This window comes from Sinocyclocheilus rhinocerous, unplaced genomic scaffold (genome assembly GCF_001515625.1).
Source record: "Sinocyclocheilus rhinocerous isolate Xijiao unplaced genomic scaffold, SAMN03320098_v1.1 scaffold705, whole genome shotgun sequence".
Classification (NCBI taxonomy): domain Eukaryota; kingdom Metazoa; phylum Chordata; class Actinopteri; order Cypriniformes; family Cyprinidae; genus Sinocyclocheilus; species Sinocyclocheilus rhinocerous.
Genome location: NW_015630576.1, coordinates 1,098,539 through 1,125,523, shown reverse-complemented (window position 1 = coordinate 1,125,523; position 26,985 = coordinate 1,098,539). Strand labels below are relative to the sequence as shown.

Here is a 26,985-nt window from a genome sequence, read left to right as displayed (position 1 = left end):
AAACAGCAACAGCAGGAGATCCTTGCCGCAAAGCGTCAGCAGGAGCTGGACCAGAAGAGGAAGTTGGAACAGCAGCGTCACGAAGAGATGGAGAAGCAGAGACTGGAGCAACAGCTCATCATGCTACGGAACAAAGAGAAGGGTAAAGAGAGTACGTATCGCTCCATTAATCCATCCATTATATGCACTACAATAGATCTACAGTGAACTCGTTTCACGGCACGGTCGCCACTCATCATTTCCTGTTGCTTATTCTGATGCTGATTTCCAAAATGCGAATAGTTTAAATGCACTGTTCACTAGGGATGCACCGATACCACTTTTTCCAGTACTCGCCCGATACCATTATCACAGTTTATTTGCTATAGTTTAGAAAATGGTAATAAAATATGACAAGAACTCAGAGTTAAACTGTGTCATAATAAACTCAGCTTGATAATGTCAGATAACTTTGATAGAAAGGTGTGTAATGGATTACAATAAACTAAAAATTATTCATACAGCTGTCAATATTTACACAACTATCAATACTTTGTCGGGTGACCCTTAGCCTTAATGACAGCATGTAGTCTCCTGGGCATGCTGTCATCCAGGTACTTTCCAGTGATGTCTGTGAGAAAGGTATATTCACTCGACAAGCTTGCGCATCTGCGCCGCCGCGCGCTCAATCCACTCAGCGTGCTTTGCTTACCAGCTGGCGCAAATCAGCTATACAGGCATTAATACTGAATGTTTTATATTCATTGCATACATATACTTCGTAGACATCTTTAATCTCTAATAACCCCATTCTGCTGTCTGTTGTCGGTATTTCTTTGTCTGAATATGGCACTTATCACATGCTGTGTGGTATCGGCGTTTGGTATCGGGTAGTGCTGGGCGGTATACTGGTTCATACCGAATATGGTGTTTATTTTTGTTATGATATGAATTTTTTAAATACCGCAATACCGGTGTATGTCACTTAAACAACGTTCGGAACGCGACACTGTTTGAAACGGGTCCCTTTTCACTGTTGCACTGTGGTGAGGGAACAGCTGTATGTGTTCTCAATCAGTAGAAAATATGGTTAACACCGTTCATGCATGAAAAAAAAAATACCGTCATGTACCGTGAAACCGGTATAATTTAGGAAAATACCGTGATATAAATTTTTGGTCATACCGCCCAGCACTAGTATCGGGGCATTTTAACGAGTACGAGTACAGGAGCTCAGTATCGGGCCCGATACCGATACCAGTATCGGTATCGGTGCATCCCTACTGTTCACCTTTTGGTTCAATGAATAAACACCTTGCTGAGCAGTACATAGCTAATGTTTATTGTTGTTTGCTGCTATATTACACACTGTCATGGATCCCTTGAAGTACTTTAGGCACAGTAGGAACCAATTGCTCTATTATTTCTCATCTTTGGTTGTTTACACTTAAAAACGACACAATGCAGTACTAGGCATTATTGCACCAAAAAAATTATATATATATATATATATACCATATTTGGATCATTTTCAAAACCTAGTAAGCTGCCTACTGCCTACATAGTATCCTATAGTAACCTCATAAGTGCACACATAGGCAGCTATTATGTGCAGCACTCACTTGACTCTTATTAATACCAGTAGAATTTTATGTTAGCATGTTACTAAGCTAACAAACTGGAAGACATAGTGTATAGTAATTTCACTATAATAAAAAAATTTATATAAAATATTTTATATAAAGGTATATATTTTTTAGTTATTAATAATTAAAATAACAATCTTTTACTATTTGTTTTTGGTATTGGATCAGTTATACAGTACAGTCCCAAAAAAATTGAGATCGGTAATTTTATTTGTTTTTTTATTTATTTATTTATTGAAAGTACTTTGTACTTTTATTTAGCACGGACAAAATGAATTGATCAAAAGTGACAGTAAAGACATTTATAATGTTACAAAATATTTCTTCTTCAAATAAAGGCTGTTCCTTTGAACTTCTTGTCCTATTTATTCATATCACAATTTACACAAAAATATTAAGCAGCACAGAAAACATTGATAATGATGTCATGAAATGGCTGCAGAAAATTTAGCCTTGATATCAAAGGAATAAAATGCATTTTTTAATTTGTTATATAATGCATTGTTTTAAATTGTAATACTATTTCAAAATATTACTGTTTTTACTCTATTTTTGATCACAATTTAGCTTTGATATCAAATGAATAAATACAATTTTAATCCTTCTTTAATTCAAATTTTAAATCTTAATTGTAATAAATATACACACAGATAAAGACACTGATATATATATGTATTTATGATGTCCTTTGACTCTGTTCTCAGGTGCTATTGCCAGTACTGAGGTCAAACTGAAGCTGCAGGAGTTCCTGTTGAGCAAAAAGGAACCCGGCCCCGGTGGACTCAACCATTCCTTCCCCCAGAAGTGCTGGTGAGAGAAAGTCCATATCACTCAGCCTTCTTCTGGGCTGGTAAACCCAATTCAAAGTGCACCTTTTCAACTATTTTTAAATTTAGTTAATATATCAAAGACAGGTTCAATGTGCACTATTTCCCTGCAGTATGATGTAAAATGAATTAATTCATAGCATGATCAAACTGATATTACATCATGCCACATTATGCTGAAAGTTTATGGGTCTCATTTGAATTGTGATGGATGAGTCTTTGTAATGGACTGTGTTTGTTTTTTTAGGGGGGCTCACCACGCATCCCTGGAGCAGAGCTCCCCTACACAGAGCAACACCTACAAACTCCCCCCACTGTTAGGGTCCTATGAAGGCAAGGATGACTTCCCTCTCCGTAAGACCGGTGAGTAGGCTTCTTGTTTATATAAAATAAACTGTTGCTTTACTGTGTAAATGTTACACTACAATTCAGTATGATTTTTTTTGTAATGAAATGAATACTTTTACTTAGCATGGATGCATTACATTTATCAAAAGGGATATTAAAGACAATTATAATGTTACACAAAATTTTTATTTCAAACAAATGCTGTTCTTTTGAACTTTCTATTCATCAAGCAATCCTGAAAAAAAATGTATCACAGTTTCCACAAAAATAAGCAGCCACTGTTTTCAGCAGTGAAAATAAGAAATGTTTCCTGAGCATATTAGAGTGATTTCTGAAGGATCATGTGACATTTAAGACTGGAGTAATGATGCTGAAAATTCAGCTTTGCATCACAGGAATAAATTACAATGTCAAATATATTAAAATAGAAAACTGTTATTTTAAATTGTAACTTCTAGTGATCACTTCAGCTGTTGAGGTCAGCTGGGTGGCCTTTTCTTCCAGTCCTCTGGCTGTCTTCTCTTTTTCTGGATCAATTTACCAGTAAACACTATCCTTTTACTGTTTTGCAAGCCCTGTATTTCCTCTGGGAATATGCAAATGTAGTTATTTTTGTTATCTTAATGAATTGTGTTAATGAGTAATAGCTAAGTGACATTGACACTGCATTATAAACCATCAGTGGATTGAATAAGCCAATGCATGAGTGTTTGCATGTAAATTTTAGATGATTATTTTCTTTCTGTGCATGAATGACGCTGTTCTGGAGTCACCAGCGGTTTTGTGTGGCGAAGTTTGAGCTGTTTAACACTGCAGAGGTGTCACAGAAGATGCAAGGGTGTGTGTGTGTGTGTGTAGGGATGAAGTGAGGAGTCTGCAGGTGTGAGTCATAATGAGTCATCAGAACAGCGGACCTACACACAAACACACCTCAGAGCACTGTTACTTTAATACCGTTGAGATACTATTATAGTTTTTATTAATAATCAAATCAGTTCTTTGTTTTCATTTTAATCTTAGTTAAAATTGTAGTAATTTTTTGTCATTTTATATATATATTCATTATATATATATATATATTATATATATATGGTTTATATTTTGGTTCTAGGTAACTATAATAGCACTAGGGATGGGTTTTGACACAAATTTCACGATTCGATTCGATTCTCATTCACAAGCTTGCGATTCGATTCAATATCGATTATTTTGGATATATATCAGGTACACATGCCAAATTTCTTCAAGGAAAAAAATTCTCTTAACTAATGCTGTAAAATATACATGAGAGTCAGTTGGGTACTACATTACTATAATATTGAAGGTTAAAACTAACTGATTTTTAGGCTATACAGCTGCTTAAATTACACTTAATTAAGTTTTTATAATAAAAGTTACAATTACATAATATTTCTACTTCAATTCGGGGGTTTTTCACATTTAAATGGTGGCTGTGCATATATTTAGCAAAATGCCCCTCTCTACAGTTTAATTTTCTAGCTGACTAATGAGTTTATGGTCACCGAATATGTTTTTTTCTGAGACCGTGACATTGTTTACAAGCCGTTATATTGACGTCTTTGCGCGGCTGAAACACTTAATGAGCGATTACAGGAAACATGAAAGTTGTACTCATTCTTTTAACTTACATTCGGATGTTTAGTCATGTTCACGTGCGCCTCGCGCTGCTGCGGCTGTTGATCGAGGCGCTACAGCGATCTGTCACTCCACATTAAACAGCACCAAAACAGCATTTATTGTTTGAATACTGCAATACAACGGACAGAATTTGAAATCTGAGACTTTGTTTCATATTTAAAGTACCAACGCACAATGCTTATTGCGATTTATTGGATGGGAGGTGCCCTTCAATGTTCTGTCCATTAACTGAAAACAGGCTAGACTAATCGATTCTTGGGATTTAAGAATCAATATCGTTTCGTAAAAATGGAATCGATTAAAATCAACATATCAATATTTTTTACCCAGCCCTAAATAGCACTGCATATTAATAGCTATATTAGTGAGAAAATCGTTTTCATACAAACATAATTATATTTATTATTGCCTACCTTGCAATTTAACCCTCACACAACCTGCTGCCATTATTAGATTTGAAGCGAAACACAGTTTAGCCTGTTTATGAGAGATTCAAATACCGATAGCCACCTCAAACGTTGTCTCAAATCATTTCTGACATGTTTTCGACTATATTTGTGAGGGTTTTTTTCAAAGTACTGCTGGTCATCTGCTGTTCACTCTTATAGCCGCCAGCCATACTCCAAAACTCCCACACAGATTCAGTGAGTTTGTTCCCACAAGCACACAAACACACACACACACACAAATCTGCTATCTGCTTTTTACACACTGCTATCTTTTAAATTGTCACACCCACGCTGCTTTATAAAGCTCTCTATTATAGAGCTAACACATATACCATCCGGAGGATAGGAAGACTCGCACACACACACACACACGTGCCCTCTAGCTTGGACTTCAGCACACTGATAAAGTAATCGCAGACGGGTCTGTTACCGTGGGCGAAGCGCTTACTCTATATTGCCACTGTTATGGCAACACCACAGCAATCTTCTTACATAACGTGCCCTCAGTTAGTGTGTGTCTTTCCATCCCGTCCCCTCCCCCTCGTCTCACACTTTTATTTTAAAGCTAATTAAATCCATACTAAAGTCACTGATAGCATTAGAGGCTAAAGTCCTTTCTGCTCTATATGCCCAGTGTGGCTGTGACGCACAAACGGGCCCAGAAAAACACATAGGGCTCGGTCAAGCCGCTTTACACACGGCCTGTTTGGATAATTACCCCAATTTCTTTCTTTTTTTCCTCTTTCAAATCCCTTTTTACTTCAATTAGTTTAATTTGGCCCGGCGTCTCCGAAATCAACAAGAGATAAAATCGGCACGCTGTAAATATAACTTTTATCTATAGCTCATTTTGTGTGTGTGAGTGTAGGGGAGAAAGAAAAATGGGAAGGGACGGGCGGTTGCTGTCCATGGTCCTGATGCACAAGAGCGACAGATGCAAACCCTCATTAGTTGTGCTTATTAAGTGAAACATCACTATTGTAATTGCTCATACTCAGGGTGGAGGGTTTTGAACAAGCCCCTGAGCAAATATAGTGAACTTTGCTTTGCAACTCACACCCCGTAAGTGATATGTCAAATCACGCTGGGTTTGCTGTTACTTTTCTAAGTAATTGAATCTTTTTCTTTCTCTCTTCTGTTCAGCCTCTGAGCCCAATCTGAAGGTACGTTCACGGTTAAAACAGAAGGTGGCTGAGAGGAGGAGCAGCCCACTTCTTAGACGGAAAGATGGTACTGTGATCAGCACCTTCAAGAAAAGGGCGATTGAGATCTCAGGTAAACCATGTTTGTGAACAGGTTTGAACCAAGAACTACTCTTTCTGGCTCAAACTTTTTTATGCTAAGGACTTTCCAAATACGATGATCTTTCTTTGACAGATCCCCTGTTTTAAAGTATAAAGGCATCTAAATATATTTTAATAAAAAAATATATATTTGGAAAAAGTATTTACAATTATTTACATTATATTTATAAAAAGTGTGCATCGGATACAAGTTGGCATTTGTATCATGATGCATAATTTCTAACATATTTCCATCAGTAAAAATTTATTTATATATAATTATTAGTAGATGCGCTATACTTTTATTATTTAGAAAGAGACCAATAATTTGTGACTAATATTTTACATGTAGATTGATTTCTCCTCTCTAAACTGTTTCTCAAGCGCATTCTCTCTTCTCGTATCGCATTGGCCATAGTTATAGAGATGCTAATATATATATATATATATATATGTATGTGTGTGTGTTCATATTTTGTGATAGGGGCCCATAAGTATCTTTAAAATGTTATATGGAAAATATTTGCTTTCTACTATGACACTATAACAATGCACATTTATAATAATGCACATATTTCTGCACAATTCTGTAAATTTGGCATTGTGTAAATTTGAACTTTTTTACCTTTTTTTCATTATTTTTATTAATGTATTTTTTGCACTATTTAATTAGACTCAAAATTAAAATAATAATATAAATTTGATAAAATAAACATTAGTTGTGCATTAAGCTTCACAAAACATAGTTTATATGGAAGATGTAATCCTTCGTATATCAGCACCTGAGTTGTGTTCAAATAAGCCTGTTAAAAAAACTGCTGTCAGATGTGTGAAGATTTGCAAACAGAACTAATGAACACATAGGTATTGTGTGATTCCTGTGCTGTTAATATAACTGCTGCTTGGAGGAAGGGAACCGTTTAATATCCTGCTGATACATTAAAAATGGTTTAATCAATCACAAAATATTGTGAAATCATCAGCTATATTTTCTAACGCTGCAGCTAAAATGTGATTATTGAAATCCGTGTGTGTGTGTTTCAGTGTCCTCTATGTGCAGCAGTGCTCCTGGCTCGGGTCCCAGTTCTCCGAACAGCTCTAACTGTGCCATTGCCGAGAATGGCTCCAGCGGATCCGTCCCAAACATCCACGCTGAGGTGAGAGACTTACCCCCTACACGTTTGCCTCTCTTCTGCTCTCGCACTCCCTTCGCTTCTCAATAGGTTAGGGATGAAAAAAGACACAATAAATTGGCTTCACCTAGATAATGACACTGTTTCTATGGAAACAATCTATCGTACGGAGCCTTGTGATGGCCTGGGATAACACTGGTATGCTAATCCTGAAAAAAAAACACATGTTCCGAGAGTCAGCCTTGCAGTGAGTTGTATCTGTAGGCTCAAGAATGGCCGCAGCTGCTCTGGATGGACAGCAGGAATCTGCCTGGGGTCAACCCTGCATGCTAAGCAGCTAGCCTTGAGGATCACCTTAACCTTGAGTGCCAGAGAGAATGAAATTGTATGAACGCTGAATTTGAATGAGCCAGTTTGTGTTTAATTTTGGATGACCAGCGTATTAAATGCAAAACAAAACATGGCAGCACTTCAGTTTAGGGACAAATTCTTACTATTATCTAGTTGTAACTTGCTTATTAGCATGCCTATTATTAACACATTGGCTGTTTATTAGTACTTATAAAGCACATATTCTGCATGACCATATTCTACATCCCTAACCCTACCTAATACCTACTTAACTTAACAACTACCTTACTAACTATTAATAAGAAGAAAATTAGTAGTTTGAGCCAAAGGTCATAGTTAATGGTTTGTTAATAGAGAGAGTTGGACCTTAAAATAGAATATAAACAAATAGGATATAAACAAACAAATAATGCCATTTACAGTGTTTACATGTAGTTTATGACTTTGTAATAAACTATTTTTATTGTAATAACCTTTTTTTTAAATCGAATTATATAAATATATATATATATATATATATATATAATTAGATTCTTTTTAAAAGGTAATACCATGTGGTAATTTCTAATATTAAAATTTACATATAATATTCTAAAATTTATATTAATATTTTTTATATTTTTATTTTTAATAATTATCATAATAATATGTATGTATGTTTTTCATTTTTGTCAATGAATGTTGTGATATGTATTTTTACCATATATACAATTACTCATAGTGTGATGTACGCTTTTGGTCATGCCATCCTTATCGCAGTCCATGTTTAAATTGAGGAATTTTCCATGCTTGCTGACGAAGTTTGATGACATTCACTTTTTTTCTGAAACAGTTTTGCTAGTGGTACATAATGTGTTAAGTCTTGACTATGTGCGCTGTTTTCTTAAAGGGTAGAAAACATTTGATTTTAGCATCCCTTTGTATAGTATCTTTTAACATGTTAGGTTATTGCTAGTGGATGTGATGAGGATGAAGTGTGCTGGACTTTGTCAAAGAGAAAAGAAATAAAGTTCATCAGTCTCATCAAGCAGAGAAAAAAAATCCCTTCAAATGGGCGCCAGTGGAGATGACTTAAGAATCACCTCATTAGCTCTGTCCAGCATGCAAAGGCTGCATACCACTCCCCAAAAATAGTCTTAGATCGCTATTCCTGAGCCTCTGTAGCCTAGCAGTACAACCTCGAGAGAAGTGATGGATAAATGTGAAGGAGAATAGAATGCTGACATCATCTCTGCTGCAGGTAGAGCGCTCTGCCACGGAATGTCCGCTTTGTCTTTTTCTTCCTCGTCTTTCTTAGTGTAACCTTTTTGTCATAGTGAGAATGACGTACATTGTACGAACAACTTATAATGAAAGGCTTAAATTGGGTCTTTGGGAATGAATAAACGTTGCCTTGTAAAGCAGATCCATTAGTTTTTGTTCTTTGGCTTTGAAAATGGCTGCGCTCCAAGTATAGGGTCAGATGATGGGATTACCAGTACTCACAAACACCTCCGTATTTCTCACATAGCTTTCTTTAGGGACATTTTTTCAGTCTTTAGAAATTAGAAAAAAAAACAAGCATTTTAATTATCCTTATAACTCCTTAGCTCATTTCTTTAACGTGGCAACTGGAACTGTTGTCTTCTTCAAGTGGCGCTCATCCAGTCCCAAATACAGACAATCCATTCCCACATGCTGCTTTGCTCGTCACAACTTAGTAAGGATTTCCAAAGAAGAATGCTTTCAAGTGATCAAGTCAAGCAGAAACTCCTTGTCTTGGATGCCTTCCTGAGATAAAACGGATTCTTTGTGCTGTTTGAAGTGTACATCTTGAAATATAGGTCTGCTGTTTGTCCTGTGTGGCTCACGTCTTTCTCTCCCTTTCTGTTTCGGCAGCAGTTGCGTTCTCTGCATCAGTCTTTGACTGGAGATGGGACACCGAGTCCCCTTAGCCTCTACACCTCTCCATCTCTGCCCAACATCTCTCTTGGACTGCCTGCCAACGCGCACATCACGGTGAGTGTCCTCAGCTAAAGCCTGGTGGCTTCGTGATGGTGATTCAGAGTTAGCAAGTGGTGTAGGCTGAACCCTAGTGGGCTTGCTAGATCATTAGGATGCTTTTACCCTAGAGCTTTTGGTCTGGACTCAAGAGTTTGATTGATGTGAAAGTGTTTTTCAGAAGATGCACACCATTGATCCAAACCCTAGTCCATTCTCGGGTACGGTTCATGTGAACTACACTACAGTTGGTTTGAATGCTATTTGTCCTAAATTGCAGAAGTGAACCACTTTTGATGATGCCTAATTTGCATCTTTGCACACTCCTGGTCACAATTATAGTATAAAGCATGGGAGTACATTCCTTCTCTGAAAAGGCCACTGTCCTGCAGAGTTTACCTTCAAGTAATGTTTTATTAACAAATTTCGGGAGGAGCACGTGCAGATAATTAACACGGCCAATCCATCATTACACCATCTATCCAACCAGCACAAGAGAGAACCCCTATAAATAATCAAAGCAGTCTTACCTTCATTATCTCTAGTCTTTCAGCATCCCTCCACTACCCCGACTCCTCACCTTCAGCCTGTTCCTACCCCAGCGCTCTGGGTCCGAGCTAAAAGCCGAGCTCGGACCCCTCTCCCCGGACAGGGGGAGTACCCCGGGCTCGAGAGTAATTACCGAGCTCGGAGCCCTCTCCCCGGACAGCACGCCAAATACGCATAACCTTTACTCAGTTTATTATATGTAAGTGTGAACTCGTGAATCCTAATTAATCACACCTGAACCAGCTAATCAAGGTCTTCAGGGTTTCTTGAAATTTCCAGGCAGGTGTGTTGGGGCATGTTGGAGCTACACTCTGCAGGACATTGGCCCTCCAGCAACTGGATTGGACACCTCTGGTATAAAACAAGCTCTCACAGTGGTGACACAAAAGGACCAAAAAGTACAATGTGAATGCAGAGCAGCGGGGCATTAGAAGGGGATGGAATCAAACTGGTTCTGGTTTGGACCAAGCAATCAAACCCAGTGTGAAAACAGCCTTGTAGGCTTTGGTACCTTGGTTGCAGCTTTAAGCAGCTTAGTGTTCCCAAGTCTGCAGAATAAATTCTCATTCTCTTCTCCTCTACTCTAGGCTCCTCAGAAATTCAGTGCCCAGCAGGAGGCAGAGCGGCAGACAATCCAGAGTTTGTGTCAAGGTGGGGCACTGACAGGGAAGTTCATCAGCACATCGTCCTTGCCGACGTGCCTTCCCACCGGGGCACCCCATGACCCCGAGCCCCCTTCCGCTTCTAATAGCCACAGTAGCCATTCCTCGCTGCTCCAGCACGTCCTACTGCTGGAGCAGGCTCGTCAACAGAGCGCACTTCTCGCAGGTACACATAAATTCATACTATACAGTCAGGTTACCCTGAATGCAATGCAAAAAGCTATAAATGTAAATGTGTTGTATGTAAATGTAATGGTACATGCATCAGTGCCTTAAGGCAAGAAACATACTTTACACAAGTATGCAGATTAGGGGTGGAAGATATACTGGTAGACATGATTAACCGGTAGAAATATGTCAACCAGTCAAGATTTTCAACTATCTTCTCTATCGCATTTACACGTTCATGTGACATTGCTGTGCTACGTGGTCACAAAAACGTATTGTTTACATGCGATTTTAAGCATTGCTGTTTAAAATCAAGTGACTTTAAGCAGTTGAAATGCAATAAGCAGCAAAAGAGAACTAATTTTGCTATATGCGTGCACTGTCTGAGAGGCTGGTTCTGAGCGCTATCAGAGAGGTGCATACGTGAAGACGGTGCTCACAGAGCACCGGAGTGTTAAATGGAGTTGTTTTTGGCTCTTTATAGGCCTTGAACGGTTAAATACACTTTTATGAGTTAAAATGCCCATGTATCCATGTAAACAGAGTAATTCAGGTTTTAAGTGAAAGCAAACTGCTGAGAAAGAAAACATGTGTAACAGTATATTCTATCCAGGCAGCTCTTAAAGTGACATTAGTCTAATAATGTGTCATTCATGTTAAATCAAACAACAAAAGAGAGAAAATCTCTCCCTGCTCTAGTCTAAATCACTTTTGTAACTTTAATAAGAAATATATATTTAATTTATACAGTGAAGAATATGCAGTGTTTTTATACATTTGATTACTTTACACGATGTATGTAGCATGTCTTATTTATTTGTTATACTGTAGTTTTTTTCCTATTGCTTGTAATTAGTTTCTTAATCGTATTTAATTGCTGGCTGTTTCCTTGTGTTCAGTGAGTTTGAGTTTTGTTTTTTGTTTGTTTTTTTTATTTAGGCTGGTATCAGGTTTTTTTTTGTGATATTGACATGGGTGCAGTGTTAATTTCGTTGACGAATAATTTTCGTCATAATTGTCGTCAACGACATTTTTTTCACCGACGACAACAAGACGATAACAAACTAAAACTCTTTTTGAATGACAAAAACTATGACGTACATCTATTGACAATCTATTGTTAGGGAGGGACGATTTGGGAAGAGATTCATGCTTAATAAATGCATTACACTGTAACTAAACCCATTAGATTTTAGCCGACTAAATTTACTGTAGATTTAGTCGACTAAAACTAGACTAAAACTAAAAACAATTCAGATAACTAAAATATGACTAAAACTAAATGGCATTTTAGTCAAAAGACTATGACTAAAATTAAATCAAAATTTGCTGTCAAAATTAACACTGCATGGGTGACAAGAATTATGAAATTTCTATGGTATAAACATTTTTTTATCATAAAGACCTTATTCAAAGCAATAATAACTATATTGTGATATATATCATTATCGTGAAATAAAATTACTCAAATCGTTATATAAGATTTTGGTCATATCACCCACCCCTAATGCAGATACAAATGTACTCTTATTTTTGCCCTGACCGTAATATTTCTTCGTACTCGTGGCTCGATTTAAGCCAGATGCATTATTCAGGTTACTAACTAGTTAGCTATACACATTTTGACAGTTTAACTGATTTTTTATTTGGTCTGCAAGATTCTCTTCAAACTGTTGCTCTACTATGAGTTGAAAACTGAGACAATTTATGCTAATGTCCACCGTGGGAAAAAACAACGTGCAAAATTAAACTTGCATCGCTAGAGCAGTCTACATTCAAGTAATTGCGCTGAGTACTTTTCAGGTCTTACAGGTCAGGTCTGCAGTGTGCTAACAAGGAATGTCAAAAGTCACGGTACTACGATACCAAGTTGACAAGAAAATTAATGTTAAAAACAGTTTGATGTGTAGGTGTAACAGCTTACACTTTTCATCTTGATCTTTATCCCGCAGTTCCCATGTATGGGCAATCTCCGCTGGTAACGGGTGAGCGGGTGTCCAACAGCATGCGTACAGTGAATAAGTTGCCTAGGCACCGGCCACTGAGCCGTACCCAATCAGCGCCCCTGCCGCAAACACCACAGGCCCTGCAGCACCTCGTAATGCAACAGCAGCACCAGCACTTCCTTGAGAAACAGAAACACTACCAGCTAAATAAGGTATATGGATCAGATATCTGATGCTGTTCAAGCTATTATGCAAAAAAATGCTAATAAGCTCCACCTCCTTTCAGATCCTCTCCAAAGGGGCGGAGCTTCCAAGGCAGCCTCCCACGCACCCCGAGGAGACGGAGGAGGAGCTTACAGAAACCGCAGAGATGCAGGACGAGCGAGGGGAGGGCCTTGATCACGTAAGGGAGGGGTTACAGAAAGAGAGCTCCGGCGAGACCACACCCCCTTCGGAACGTCTGGTTCCGTTGAAGGGAGAAAGCACAGAAAGTGACTTGGAGGAAGATGATGATGAAGACGAAGCCATTGAACTGAGGGAATGTGATGAAGAGGGCGCCCCCTATGGCCAGGTGAGAAATTACAGCTTTGTTTTTTTTTATACTGAAAGTTTTTGTAATTTCTGTGCTATTAGTGTCACCAAACGGAATTGACCCTTTGCAAAAACCCGCCCTCCTTAGTTACTGTTGCTATGTCCGTGCCACTCTCACACCACACATCATGTTCTCACGCAGTAAAAAATACATTGCGGAGCAAAGAGGAAACTGACAACATGACAACAGACAAGACAGAGCAGGTTACTTCTGGTATGAAACAAGGTCTTGTCTTTAAAGTTTTGTCATTTTTTAAGAAATTCCAACAATAAATACCGTTTTGTGGCTCTTTAATGTGTCGTTACAGATTGCTGTATTGCCTCAGTTCAAGCGCCAATCGTGAACCAATCGTCTTTTCATATTTACTTAAAACACGAAATAAACATGAATGAACATCAGAACGTACCGTGGATGGACATCAATGCACAACATTTTTCAAGTTTAAGTCCACCAAAGTTAATCTACTCTCCTGACTGATTTGTTTGTTGGGCAAGATGGCGGATTCGGCGTTATGATTGGTCAGATCGCCTGTCAATCAAACTCTTTGCAAATGGTCAATTGCAACAAATAATAATGGCTGTTTTTAACAAGGTTTCCTGAACTTGCCTCCGCCTGCCATTTGTCTAACAAACTGCTAGTCCCACGCCAAGGTTGCGCCATTGCTATTTTAAATAGAAAAAATTACACACTTCACTAAAGTATATTACAGAACTGCCAACATGTATTTTGCATAGTTTTAGTTTCTTGAACTTCTAAGGATCACTGACCTTCTAAAATTGCAGTTATCTTTGTGTACTACTTGTTTACCATGTTAAGACAGCTTTCTATATTTACCCCTTTCTCCTTTATCATCTTTTCCCATCCCCGTTCTATTTTGCATAACATACAAAGCTATCAACACATTCAGAAACATTCTTTGGCTTTAGTGTTGAGCGAATTTATGAAAAAGCAGCGTAGTCACTGCATGAGTCACCGTGCAAAACCTATGCACGTAATGCAGCTTAACGTAATTTCTTAAATGTATTATTTTGTATTTATTGAAACTAGAAGCAGCTGTGTGGATTTTGTTGTCATTAGACTTTTAAGATGCATCTAATGTCTTTCCGATGACTCTGTCACTGCACTTTTCGAGAGCTTAAGTGCGTAGGCAAGTTCCTGATGAGTGTTGGGACGCACATGCGGGGGCTTGGTGACTGGAGATCGAGGGTATCCCTCTCAACCAGAGCGTTTGCAGCTTTTTCGCCCCCTGAAAAGAATCTTAAAGAGGAAGATTGCTCTCTTCTCTTCTTCCCACCAGTGACTCACTACTGGAGGCAGGAGGGGAGCGGGCGAGAAGAGGGGAAGAGAGACACATAAATAATTGCTAGATAGGATGACGCAATGAAATTGACTTGGGAACGATGGTGGGGGTTCCTCCGAGAGCTAAAGTTTGTCTAGTTAGTGCTGCTTGCTTAGGTGTTTAGCCTTGAGGTATTACTATTGCTCATATGTAGTTGGGGTTTTTAACAAACTCTTATCTCAAATTATTAAACTTTAATATGAATCTCTAGCATATAGGAAGCAGGGGTAAGCTTTTGTGACTTGAGCCAGTAAGCAACCACCTAGCAAAGCTCTAAAAACACTTCTTAGCTTCATGGTGCCAATAGTGGCAAGCACCACTCAAATTTTGTTCAGGAAGTGTAAAATCAGTATTTGTCAAAGAGCTGCACTTAAGCAGATTTATTCTTATCTTGCAAAAAAGTACCATGGTTTTACCATCCGATACAAGCACTGTACTATAGTTCTTTTTAAAACGTTACTGAGTAGGTTTATTCTTATCTTATTCTTATCTTATCTTGTAAAAAAGTTCTATTGTATTACCATGGATTTTGGATTTGGCACAATGGTTATTCTGTTTTCTTTTTTCTTTTCTTTATTTTTAAAAAAAAATTTTTTTTACATAACTCTCATAGTAATACCATGGCATTCTTCAAAGTACTGTTTAAATACCATAGTATCAGCTTAACATGGTAATGATATATTTTGTAATATATTATTTATATTTTAATATGATTTATATGCTATTATGGTTTTTATTAATATTTTGAATTCATTTTTATATTACATTTATCTTTTCAGTCTTCATTTTAAGTTTTGTTTAATTATTAGTAATTTTGTAATGTGCTTATGTCATTTTTATTCTTTTTAAATTTTTTTTTTTTAGTTCAGTTTTCATTTTCAACTATTTGCAGTTTTTCATCTAATATTTATATTTTATTTTATTTCACGTTTATTTAAATCAACAAAATGTTTTCAGTTGTTTAAGTTAATAATAATAACTCTGCGTCTTATTAAAGGTACCATGATATTACCATGTTTTTTTTTTACTATTAAAGCTAAGCCTTAGTATTTTACAAAGTACTTTTGTCTTTATTTTCACTGTACTGCAAATACTCACTATACATAAGGATTTTTTGTGCCTAGTGTGCGTGTAATTTTGTGATATGTAATTAATCTATTAAGAAATGTGCATTATTTTGATCTCTCAATTCTTATTCGTCATTTTATTTGATATATATATATATATATAACGATAGCACCACTGCGGTGATTTATGCCGTTATGTATTCCAGCCCATTCATTTGCATGACATCCAGGCAGATTTTATCCTCCAAAAGAGCTCAATTTGATCTTAACACAGACCCCACAAACAGACACTGCTGTTGTGAGGGAGGGACGAAAGAAAAACAAATGAATGAGTGAAAGTGAATGAGCAGGAGAGAAAGTTATTGAAAAAAGAGCAACACCCTCCTCCTCGCTCGCGCTCACTCTGCTTGCAATCATTGAGAAAAAAATTCAAAAGAGCACGGCATTAGAATTCAGACTGCATCCTTCTCGCACAGCGGCAGACTCACTCACACACACACACACACACACATATCTACACATATACTCCCCTGTGAATGGACCGTCTCTGACTCATCTCTCCTTGGTGATTCATCTCCTCCTCCGTACCCCGCCCGCCTTCACTGCCCTGCACTTCACACCCAATCACAGCCCACCAGGGTGACGTGACACGCCGCAGTGTGTGTTTGTGTGTGTCTGTTGTGCGGTGACATGCAGTCACCATTGAGGCAGCGATACACAAAACACTCCTTGGTCAGTCACAGACCCTAGCTGGCCTTTCCTTCTCATTAAAACACCCCCACCTACGTCCTTGTGTGTGTGAATGCCTCTGCTTGTCTGCCTGAGTGTCTTGAATACAAATTGAGCCCCCGTCACTTTCCATAGTGAGTGAGACAGATGCTGCATGGCTTTAGCGTCTCGAATAAAGAGATAGTTGGCATGAAAAAGGGAATTGTGAAAATTTGTGTCTGCTGGCATACCTTCAACCTCAAGGTCTCGTGCAAGAAAAGAAAAAAGAACAACTAGTATGAATCTCATCATCTCGCATGTGCTTCCATCGCACGTTGTCCTGCATCAGCGGCTGTCTCGCTGCTCACACACACACACACACACGTTCATTCATTCCGCTCATCTGATATAGAGCAGACTCTGAGGCTGTTTACTGCTGGAGACTTTTGAGTAGATTTTTGGCAAATGTTTGCTGACTTTCTTTAGTGAGATGGTCCAGACCGTGTGCTTGGACTGATGTTTAGTCTGCTATGATCTTAACTTATTCTTTGCACACATACTCCAGTGTTATTTTAGTATTATTTATATACAATTACAGTGATTATTAATATTTTGAATTAGCTTTTTTTTCATGTTTAGGTTTTCATTTTCATTTTAGCACTTTTGGCAATTTTATTTGTTTTTAGGGTTTTTTATATTTCTATTTTAACTTAGAATTTATATTAACTTAAATTTAGTAATTTATTTGAACTTATACATTTATTTTATTTTAATTTTTTGTCATTTTAATTGCTTCAACTAAAACTTATTTCAGCTAATTACCAAGGCAATATTGTTGTGTAAGTTTTGTAAGTTAACTTTTTTTTGTATCTTATATGAAAAATCTAATAAAATGAAATTCTAATTTTATTTTATTTCATTTCATTTTAGTAGTTTTAATTACTTCAACTTCAACTTTTTTCAGCTAATTGCCACGGCAACATTGTTATGTAAGTTTTGTAAGTTTACGTTTTTTTATCTTGTATGAAAAATCTAATAAAATAAAATTCTAATTTTATTTCATCTGTGTCGTTTCATTATTATGTTATTTTATTTTATTTCAATTATTGAAAATGATCTTGGCTGGAGCCCTTTTCAAACACTGATTTGACTTAACTCCAAAACTAAGGTTTATTGAACTGAATTACATTAAAACTAGTTCATTGCTAAGTAAATGAAGCTCAACTGGATTGTATTCAAAATACCGTTTAAATACCATAGTACCAAGGTTAGTACCACTATTACCATCTGCTACCATCAGTTTAACATGATAATGTTATATTTTAATATTTTGTTTCTATTTTTTATTGTTTATATAATATTATAGTTATGATTAATATTCGGTTGAATTAAGCAGAACTGAAAGAAAAGCTTATTCTTTTAGCCAAACTAAAATAAAATTGCTGTTTAAATGAACTGAAATGCACAGAACAGAAAAAAAAATTGTACTCTTCTGAACGAAACTGATCTGAATAGAACTTGAATGAAACTGCACTGAACTGTTTTAAATTGTACTTAATAAAACTAATTTAAACTGAATTAAACCGTACTGAACAGAACCGATTCAAAGTGTACTGAACTCAACTGAATTTAAATGAGCTGAATCAAACAGAGTCGAACTGAACTGTTGAACGGCACTGAATTCATGATGTTTGTGTGCTCTTTCCGCAGTATTTGGACCAGCAGCATGTGCAACAACTGAATGTGTTCCAGACCTCTCTGTCCATCACGGGAATGCCCCACAGACCCCTGGGAAGGGCACAGTCGTCCCCCGTCACTTCTAGTCTTAAAGGAGCGCCCCTGAATGAGGTGCCCATTAAGCATCTCTTCACGACAGGTACACTGCTCCGCTGTCTATCAGTCACAGAGTGGAGAATTGATCTAAAAGACAATATGCATAGTAGATTCATCTCAGTTCATGTTTCATTGTATTTGTACTAGACTTTTATTTGTAATAATCTCCTCACTCTCTCTGCAGGGCTGGTGTATGACACCTTCATGCTAAAGCACCAGTGCATATGTGGGAACACCAACATCCATCCCGAACACGCCGGTCGCATTCAGAGTGTTTGGTCCAGGCTACAGGAAACAGGGCTGCTTGGTCGCTGTGAGGTAAGTGCGCCACCTGCTGGAAGGGTCAGCCAGAAGCGATTAACAGGAAGCTTGGTGGTAATGCAAAAACACACTCCCTTTTCGTTTTATATATATATATATATATATATATATATAAATAAATACTTTTATTCTGCAAGGATGCATCAAAAGTCACAGTAAAGACATTTACAGTGTTTTTGAAATAGAAAAGATTTCTATTTCAAATAAATGCTGTAATTTAAACTTTCTGTTTATCAACAAATGCCTGAAAAAATGGTTTCCAACTGTTTTCAACATTGATAATAATAAGAAATGTTTCTTGAGCACCAAATCAGTATATCAGAATGATTTCTGAAGTATCACGTGACACTGAAGACTGGAGTGATGATGCTGAAAATTCAGCTTTGCATCACAAGAATAAATTATATTTTAACATATATTAAAATAGGAAATATTTCTTTAAAGTTGTAATAATACTTCACAATATTACTGTTTAAATAAATGCAGCCTTGCTGAGCATAAGAGACTTATTTAAAAAACTTAAAAAACCTTACTGATCCCAAACTTTTAAATGATAGTGTACACAATTGTTTAATATTTTTGAGCAGCATGTTTTATAATATAATTTAACCAATCATTTAGTGGTAAAATTTCACAGCTACACAATTTAGAGTTCAATGAGCGAAAACATGAAATTAGAATTAGATTTTAAAAATAATTTATAGTGACTCTGAACCAAAGTGATTTTTAAAAAAATCTTTAATCACAAAAAAAATATCATAGAAGAGTCATGTAAATTCATTTGTCAAAACAAACAAATAATAGTCGACGCCGATGGACTCTTGGGCAGCGCGCCGACATACAGCGCCATTGCGCTTCAGGTGTCACGAGTTCGAGTCCCGGCTCGCGGACCTTTCCTGATCCCATCCCCCTCTCTCTCACCCACTTCACTTCCTGTCGACCTATACTGTCCTATCTAAATAAAGGCATAAAACGCCATAAACCTTTAAAAAATATATATATATAATAATAATAGACGTTACCTCAATGTGCTTCTGTGTTTGTTTGTGTGCAGAGGATCAGGGGAAGGAAGGCCACACTAGATGAAATCCAAACTGTGCATTCTGAGTACCACACGCTGCTCTACGGCACCAGTCCACTGAACCGACAGAAGCTGGACAGCAAGAAACTTTTAGGTGTGTTTTAAAAGCTCTCTGTTGTGATGTAAGTAGTTGCTGCTGTCTTGATTTTAGGATTCTCCTCCTAGTACACCATCCACAAAAAGCTTCCCTTGCTTGCTTCCAATCTGATGGCTTGCTTAAGCAAATCTCCTTTGACAGACGCTTAGGCTTTTTTTAGGTTCTAGACATTTGCCCACCCCCGCTTCTGAGTCACCAGCGAAGTGTGTGTGTGCGATTGTGCGTTTGTGTGTGTGTGTGTGTGTGTGTGTGTGTGAGGGTGAGAAGGTTCAGCTGCGGACAGAGTTGCCATCACTCCACCACCTCCACTTTTATGTGAGACACACTTTGAAGAAGTGCAGGCTGTTTTGACCTTGAGTGCTCTTTGTAGAACAGCGAGACAGATGATGGTTGCGTCAGCGTCATCCAGTGAGCATCCTCGAGACTGAATTAGCATAGCCAATTATGCCATTAACTGAATAGATAATGTGTGAACAACAGATGTGGGGCTAAACATAACACTCCTTCAGATCAGCTTCTGATTTGCCTTTTTTTATTTTCTAGGTCCAATAAGTCAGAAAATGTACGCTGTCCTACCGTGTGGAGGCATTGGGGTAAGTTTTGTCTGTTCATCTGTTTAGTCATCACACTTCTTTAATAAAGAATGAAATGGCATTCACAATGTATGTAACTGTAAATAATAGGAGGTATTTACCAACAAAACTGAATATTCTGGCAAATAATGTAGGCAGGAATTTGTCAGTTAGGATTTGTTTGAGTTGTGAAAAGTAGGCCATGGTATTATTAGTTAATGTTTTTTTTTCCTTGACTGTGCAACCTTACTTACATTTGGTACTTGGTTATTATTAGTAGTAGTTGTAGTATCTAGATGTTTTATCTTTTTGAATAATGTAACATTATTTTTATTATTACATTAGATTATAGATTATTATAAATATTTAGATTATAATAAAACATAAAAAATATTATTATCATTATTATTGTTGTTGTTGTTATTATTATGAAAGTATGCATTAAACATTTTAATAAAATTATTATTATTATTACTATTAAATGTTTCATCTTAATTTAAAGAAATTAGCATTATTATTGTTAGATTAGATTGGAATATACATTATAAAAAACACACAGATATATACTGTAGACTATAATATAGTAAAACATAAATAATAATCATTATTATTATTAAAGTATAATATTAAAATAAAACAAAACCTTTAAATAATACAGATGTTTTATAATATATTAATTTTATATATTATTATTATTAAATGTTTCATCTTATTTTAAATAAATTAGCATTATTATTGTTAGATTATATTGGAATACATACATTATATATTATTTATAATAAATATACAGATATATACTGTGTAGACTATAATAAAATAAAACATCTAAATAAAAATCATTATTAAAGTGTGATATTAAAATAAAACAAAACCTTTAAATTATAATAATAGTGTTTTATAATATAATTAGATTGGAATATATACATTATATATTATAATAAATATATACATACATAGACTATGATAAAATAAAACATCTAAATAATAATTATTATTATTATTATTAAAGTATAATATTTAAAAAAACAAAACCTTTAAATAAAACTTTTAAATAACAAAATAATTATGTTTTATAATATATTAATTATATAAATAAATAAATTATTATTACTATTATTATTATTATTATTATTACTCAGGGTTTTGCACTAATGAATTGTCCTGCAATAAAACCATGGACATTTATATTAAGGACGTAAATAGGCTCAGTTCTGAGTTCACCCATTTGTGGCAGTATTTAACATGATTTAATGGCCTTTAGGTGGACAGTGACACAGTGTGGAACGAGATGCACTCGTCAGGAGCTGTCCGGATGGCGGTGGGCTGCGTCATTGAGCTGGCATTCAAAGTTGCTGCTGGAGAACTGAAGGTTCATATTTATTTCTCTTACCACAGCTTCATGTTTAATTGATGTTCTGGCATAAATATTCAGATATTATATCACATCTCTTATGTCGTCCTCATCTCCCTTCTCTTCTGGTTTTGTTTGATGGATAGAACGGGTTTGCAGTGGTCCGTCCTCCTGGTCATCACGCGGAGGAATCAACCGCCATGTAAGTAATCTGTGAGAGTCTGTGTCAAATATTTTATTAAAAAAATATATTTTCAATGCATCATGGAAAGTTGTTTACTTCATCGTAATTTACACTACATAAAGTAACAAAATGCATTTTAATGATTCATGTGTGGACTTTTATATCTTGGTGTGAGTTTTGTGTTATCTAGATGGATAAATCATTTATGTGTGTTCGCATGAATAACCGTCCACTGCTCTGTGTGTATCTTGGCAGGGGTTTCTGTTTCTTCAACTCCGTGGCCATCACTGCCAAACTCCTGCAGCAGAAACTCGGGGTGGGCAAGATCCTGATCATAGACTGGGTGAGTTTTTAGGAGCCGCTTGTGATGTTACAGTCCACATGTGACAAGCAATATTATTGTACTCTTTCAGTTAAGCTGATTTTAGAAAAGTAAAATCTTCTCTAAAATGAATTTGATTGTTAATAGAACAGCAAAGAACAAAACCAGACTTGTCTGTGTTACAAAACCACCTTCCAATCCTTTTCATAGGATATTCACCATGGAAACGGGACCCAGCAGGCCTTCTATAATGACCCCAATGTGTTGTACATTTCCCTGCACCGTTATGACGATGGCAACTTTTTCCCAGGCAGCGGAGCTCCTGAGGAGGTAACAGCATTTTAGTCACTGTGGGAATAGCTGCTTCCTGTAGTCACATGACCAAAATTGTCTTTTATTTCTAACTGACCGTCTCATGGGCTCCTCTCTAGGTGGGTGTAGGTCCAGGAGAGGGCTTTAATGTCAACATTGCCTGGACAGGTGGAGTGGAGCCACCTATGGGTGATGTGGAGTATCTAACTGCCTTCAGGTGAGATCTGCACTTCCTGTCTGTCGGAGACAAATAGAGAAAATGTAAAAAACCTTACACAAAATATAGTCCCACTTTCAGCATTAAAAATGTTCTTGAGACCCCATGAAATGGTTTTAGCATTTTTTTTTTCATGAATTTATTTTATTATAATATACTTTTTATAATATTTTTTTAATTAATTTTTGTTGTGTGTGTGTGTGTGTGTACATATATATATATATATATATATATGTATATATGTATATATATATGAAGAGTTTGGTTCCTAAACGCCATTTTGAGTTTCTGCCAAAATCTGTATCAAAATGGATTTATAGCGTTTTGGAACCAAACTCTTCATACATATATATATATATGACAAAAATTATATATTATATATTATTATTCATTTTAAATATATATTTTTTTTTATTTAGCTTTTTTTTTTTAGAGGCAGGACATCAAAGCGATTGCTCTTTAAAAATGTATTAAGTTAGTTTCTGGATTACACTTGTATAAAGATGTTGTCTCATGGGAGTCTGTGCAGATCGTTTGTAAATCAGAGTCTTGCTGTCTGTGTGCTTGCAGAACGGTGGTGATGCCCATAGCCAATGAGTTCTCCCCGGATGTAGTGCTAGTGTCAGCTGGTTTTGACGCTGTGGAGGGCCATCAGTCCCCCCTGGGTGGATATAATGTCACCGCCAAATGTGAGTTTGCTGTTTTTCTGTTTCCAGTACCAAAGGTCAGATGGCACAAATGCTGTTTGTGCCCCTTGATTGCATAGATGGGGTTGCATTATACACAAAAAATCCATTTATTTATTTGAGGCTGGACTACCTCAGTTGTTCTGGGACATTGCTTTGGGGGAGCAGTAAAGATTGGTGTCACACTGGTAGTACAACTAGACCAACAGAATGATAGTCTTTTTCACTGTTAACCTACATTTCTGTTAAAATTGGGGGCGTTAAGGTTTGCTGAAGGCTTTTGAGTTTGTTTATAGATCATGAATTACCCAGCATGCTCCTGGCTCTGTGCGTAGGTTTCGGCCATCTCACTAAGCAGTTGATAAAGTTGGCTGGTGGCCGTGTGGTTTTGGCGCTGGAAGGAGGTCACGACCTCACTGCCATCTGTGACGCATCCGAGTCCTGTGTGGCTGCATTGCTTGGAGACGAGGTGCCTGTCATTCATTCACACACATCTGAACAGTACATGATATTATTATATTTGAGCTGCATAACTCAACAGTGTTTCTTTTTTAACCCCTCAAGTTCTGTTTTGGGGTCTCCGTGATAAAACAAAAGGTTAAAGCTTAAATAATACTTGCCTAATTGGTTTTAATTAGGTCAGAGGATCATATTTGAAAAATTTGAAGGGTAAATAAGAAGTTATTTTCAAAACACATACACATTTACACATACATTATTAAGGTCTCTGGAACCCTCAACATAAAAACAGCAAGGTCAATATTAGCAGAGCGTGAGTTTTTAATAGTGTTCCTATTTATGAAATAAACATGAATTAGTTTATTTATTTTATTTTTCATGTTTTTTTGTGTGTTGCAGTTGGATCCTCTACCACTGGCAGTGCTTCAACAGAAACCATGTCCAAAAGCCACAGCCTCTTTAGAGAGGGTCATTGAGATTCAGAGTAAGTGAAACTGAAGAAACCTTGGCTAAGATTGTATTGTTTACATTTAGTGCAGACGCTTTTATCCAACGCGACTTACAAATGAGGACAATAGAAGCAATCAAACCAACAAAAGAGCAATAGGTCACACTTTATTTTAAGGTCCAATTCTCGCTATTAAGAAACCATTGACTATGACTTTTGTCTCAATAATGTTTCCAGTACCAAAGGTCAGATGGCACAAATGCTGTTTGTGCCCCTTGATTGCATAGATGGGGTTGCATTATACACAAAAAATCCATTTATTTATTTGAGGCTGGACTACCTCAGTTGTTCTGGGACATTGCTTTGGGGGAGCAGTAAAGATTGGTGTCACACTGGTAGTACAACTAGACCAACAGAATGATAGTCTTTTTCACTGTTAACCTACATTTCTGTTAAAATTGGGGGCGTTAAGGTTTGCTGAAGGCTTTTGAGTTTGTTTATAGATCATGAATTACCCAGCATGCTCCTGGCTCTGTGCGTAGGTTTCGGCCATCTCACTAAGCAGTTGATAAAGTTGGCTGGTGGCCGTGTGGTTTTGGCGCTGGAAGGAGGTCACGACCTCACTGCCATCTGTGACGCATCCGAGTCCTGTGTGGCTGCATTGCTTGGAGACGAGGTGCCTGTCATTCATTCACACACATCTGAACAGTACATGATATTATTATATTTGAGCTGCATAACTCAACAGTGTTTCTTTTTTAACCCCTCAAGTTCTGTTTTGGGGTCTCCGTGATAAAACAAAAGGTTAAAGCTTAAATAATACTTGCCTAATTGGTTTTAATTAGGTCAGAGGATCATATTTGAAAAATTTGAAGGGTAAATAAGAAGTTATTTTCAAAACACATACACATTTACACATACATTATTAAGGTCTCTGGAACCCTCAACATAAAAACAGCAAGGTCAATATTAGCAGAGCGTGAGTTTTTAATAGTGTTCCTATTTATGAAATAAACATGAATTAGTTTATTTATTTTATTTTTCATGTTTTTTTGTGTGTTGCAGTTGGATCCTCTACCACTGGCAGTGCTTCAACAGAAACCATGTCCAAAAGCCACAGCCTCTTTAGAGAGGGTCATTGAGATTCAGAGTAAGTGAAACTGAAGAAACCTTGGCTAAGATTGTATTGTTTACATTTAGTGCAGACGCTTTTATCCAACGCGACTTACAAATGAGGACAATAGAAGCAATCAAACCAACAAAAGAGCAATAGGTCACACTTTATTTTAAGGTCCAATTCTCGCTATTAAGAAACCATTGACTATGACTTTTGTCTCAATAAACTCCTAATTTGCTGCTTATTAATAGTTAATAAGGTAGTTGTTAAGTTTAGGCATTGGGTAGGATTAGGGATGTAGAATATGGTCATGCAGAAAATGTGCTTTATAAGTACTAATGAACAGCCAATATGTTAATAATAGGCATGCTAATAAGCAACTACTTAATAGCAAGAATTGGTCTAAAACTAAAGTGCTACCGAACAATAATATGTAAATGGTGTGACAAGTCTTGATTAGTCTAACGCAGTACACGTAGCAAGGTTTTTTTTAATAATAAAAAGAAAACAAGTAGATAGAATAGAAAAATAATAGAGAACACTAGTGTTAGAGGGTCAATTATTTTAAATAAATAAAACAAGTCGAAAGAATAGAAAAAGAATAGAGAATGCTAGTGTTAGAGGGTCATTTTTTAAATAAAAAAGAAAACAAGTAGGTAGAGTAGAAATAGAGTGCAAGTGTTAGAGGGTCAAGTTGTTGTTTTTAATAACAAAAGAAAACAAGTAGATAAAATAGAAATAGAATAGAAAGTGCTAGTGTTAGAGTGCAAGTGTTGATGGAAGAGATGTGTTTTTTTTCTTTACATATTGTATTAATTTCTATATTCATTCATTTATTCACTATTTTACTTAATATGAAAGTGTATTAAATATCAGTATTGTGGTAATGGATTTATTCAGAAATTTCTTTAATGGACATTTTCAAAAAACATTTTTTCCAGGAAAAACTGTAGAATTTCTATTATATATTATTTTTAAAGATCTTATATAATATATATATATATATATATATATATAATATAAGATCTTTAAAAATAATATATAATAGAAATTCTACAGTTTTTCCTGGAAAAAATGTTTTTTGAAAATGTCCATTAAAGAAATTTCTGAATAAATCCATTACCACAATACTGATATTTAATACACTTTCATATTAAGTAAAATAGTGAATAAATGAATGAATATAGAAATTAATACAATATGTAAAGAAAAAAAACACATCTCTTCCATCAACACTTGCACTCTAACACTAGCACTTTCTATTCTATTTCTATTTTATCTACTTGTTTTCTTTTGTTA

At 36.3% G+C, this 26,985-nt stretch overlaps 1 protein-coding gene across 1 annotated transcript in view; it reads left to right on the top strand.

Annotated features, from left to right (window-relative positions):
* The window catches only part of hdac5 (histone deacetylase 5), a 55,193-nt gene that overhangs the window by 26,577 nt on the left and 1,631 nt on the right, over positions 1-26,985 (top strand). The window contains exons 3-23 of the mRNA XM_016553126.1: positions 7-151; positions 2,330-2,435; positions 2,700-2,815; positions 6,052-6,183; positions 7,236-7,348; positions 9,554-9,673; positions 10,792-11,032; positions 12,987-13,192; positions 13,267-13,551; positions 18,397-18,562; positions 18,704-18,837; positions 19,895-20,015; positions 20,562-20,611; positions 21,852-21,959; positions 22,088-22,143; positions 22,381-22,468; positions 22,658-22,777; positions 22,879-22,976; positions 23,547-23,665; positions 23,998-24,131; positions 24,521-24,605. Coding sequence (XP_016408612.1) covers positions 7-151; positions 2,330-2,435; positions 2,700-2,815; positions 6,052-6,183; positions 7,236-7,348; positions 9,554-9,673; positions 10,792-11,032; positions 12,987-13,192; positions 13,267-13,551; positions 18,397-18,562; positions 18,704-18,837; positions 19,895-20,015; positions 20,562-20,611; positions 21,852-21,959; positions 22,088-22,143; positions 22,381-22,468; positions 22,658-22,777; positions 22,879-22,976; positions 23,547-23,665; positions 23,998-24,131; positions 24,521-24,605 — 2,743 coding nt within the window. The remainder of the gene's footprint in view (positions 1-6; positions 152-2,329; positions 2,436-2,699; positions 2,816-6,051; positions 6,184-7,235; positions 7,349-9,553; positions 9,674-10,791; positions 11,033-12,986; positions 13,193-13,266; positions 13,552-18,396; positions 18,563-18,703; positions 18,838-19,894; positions 20,016-20,561; positions 20,612-21,851; positions 21,960-22,087; positions 22,144-22,380; positions 22,469-22,657; positions 22,778-22,878; positions 22,977-23,546; positions 23,666-23,997; positions 24,132-24,520; positions 24,606-26,985) is intronic.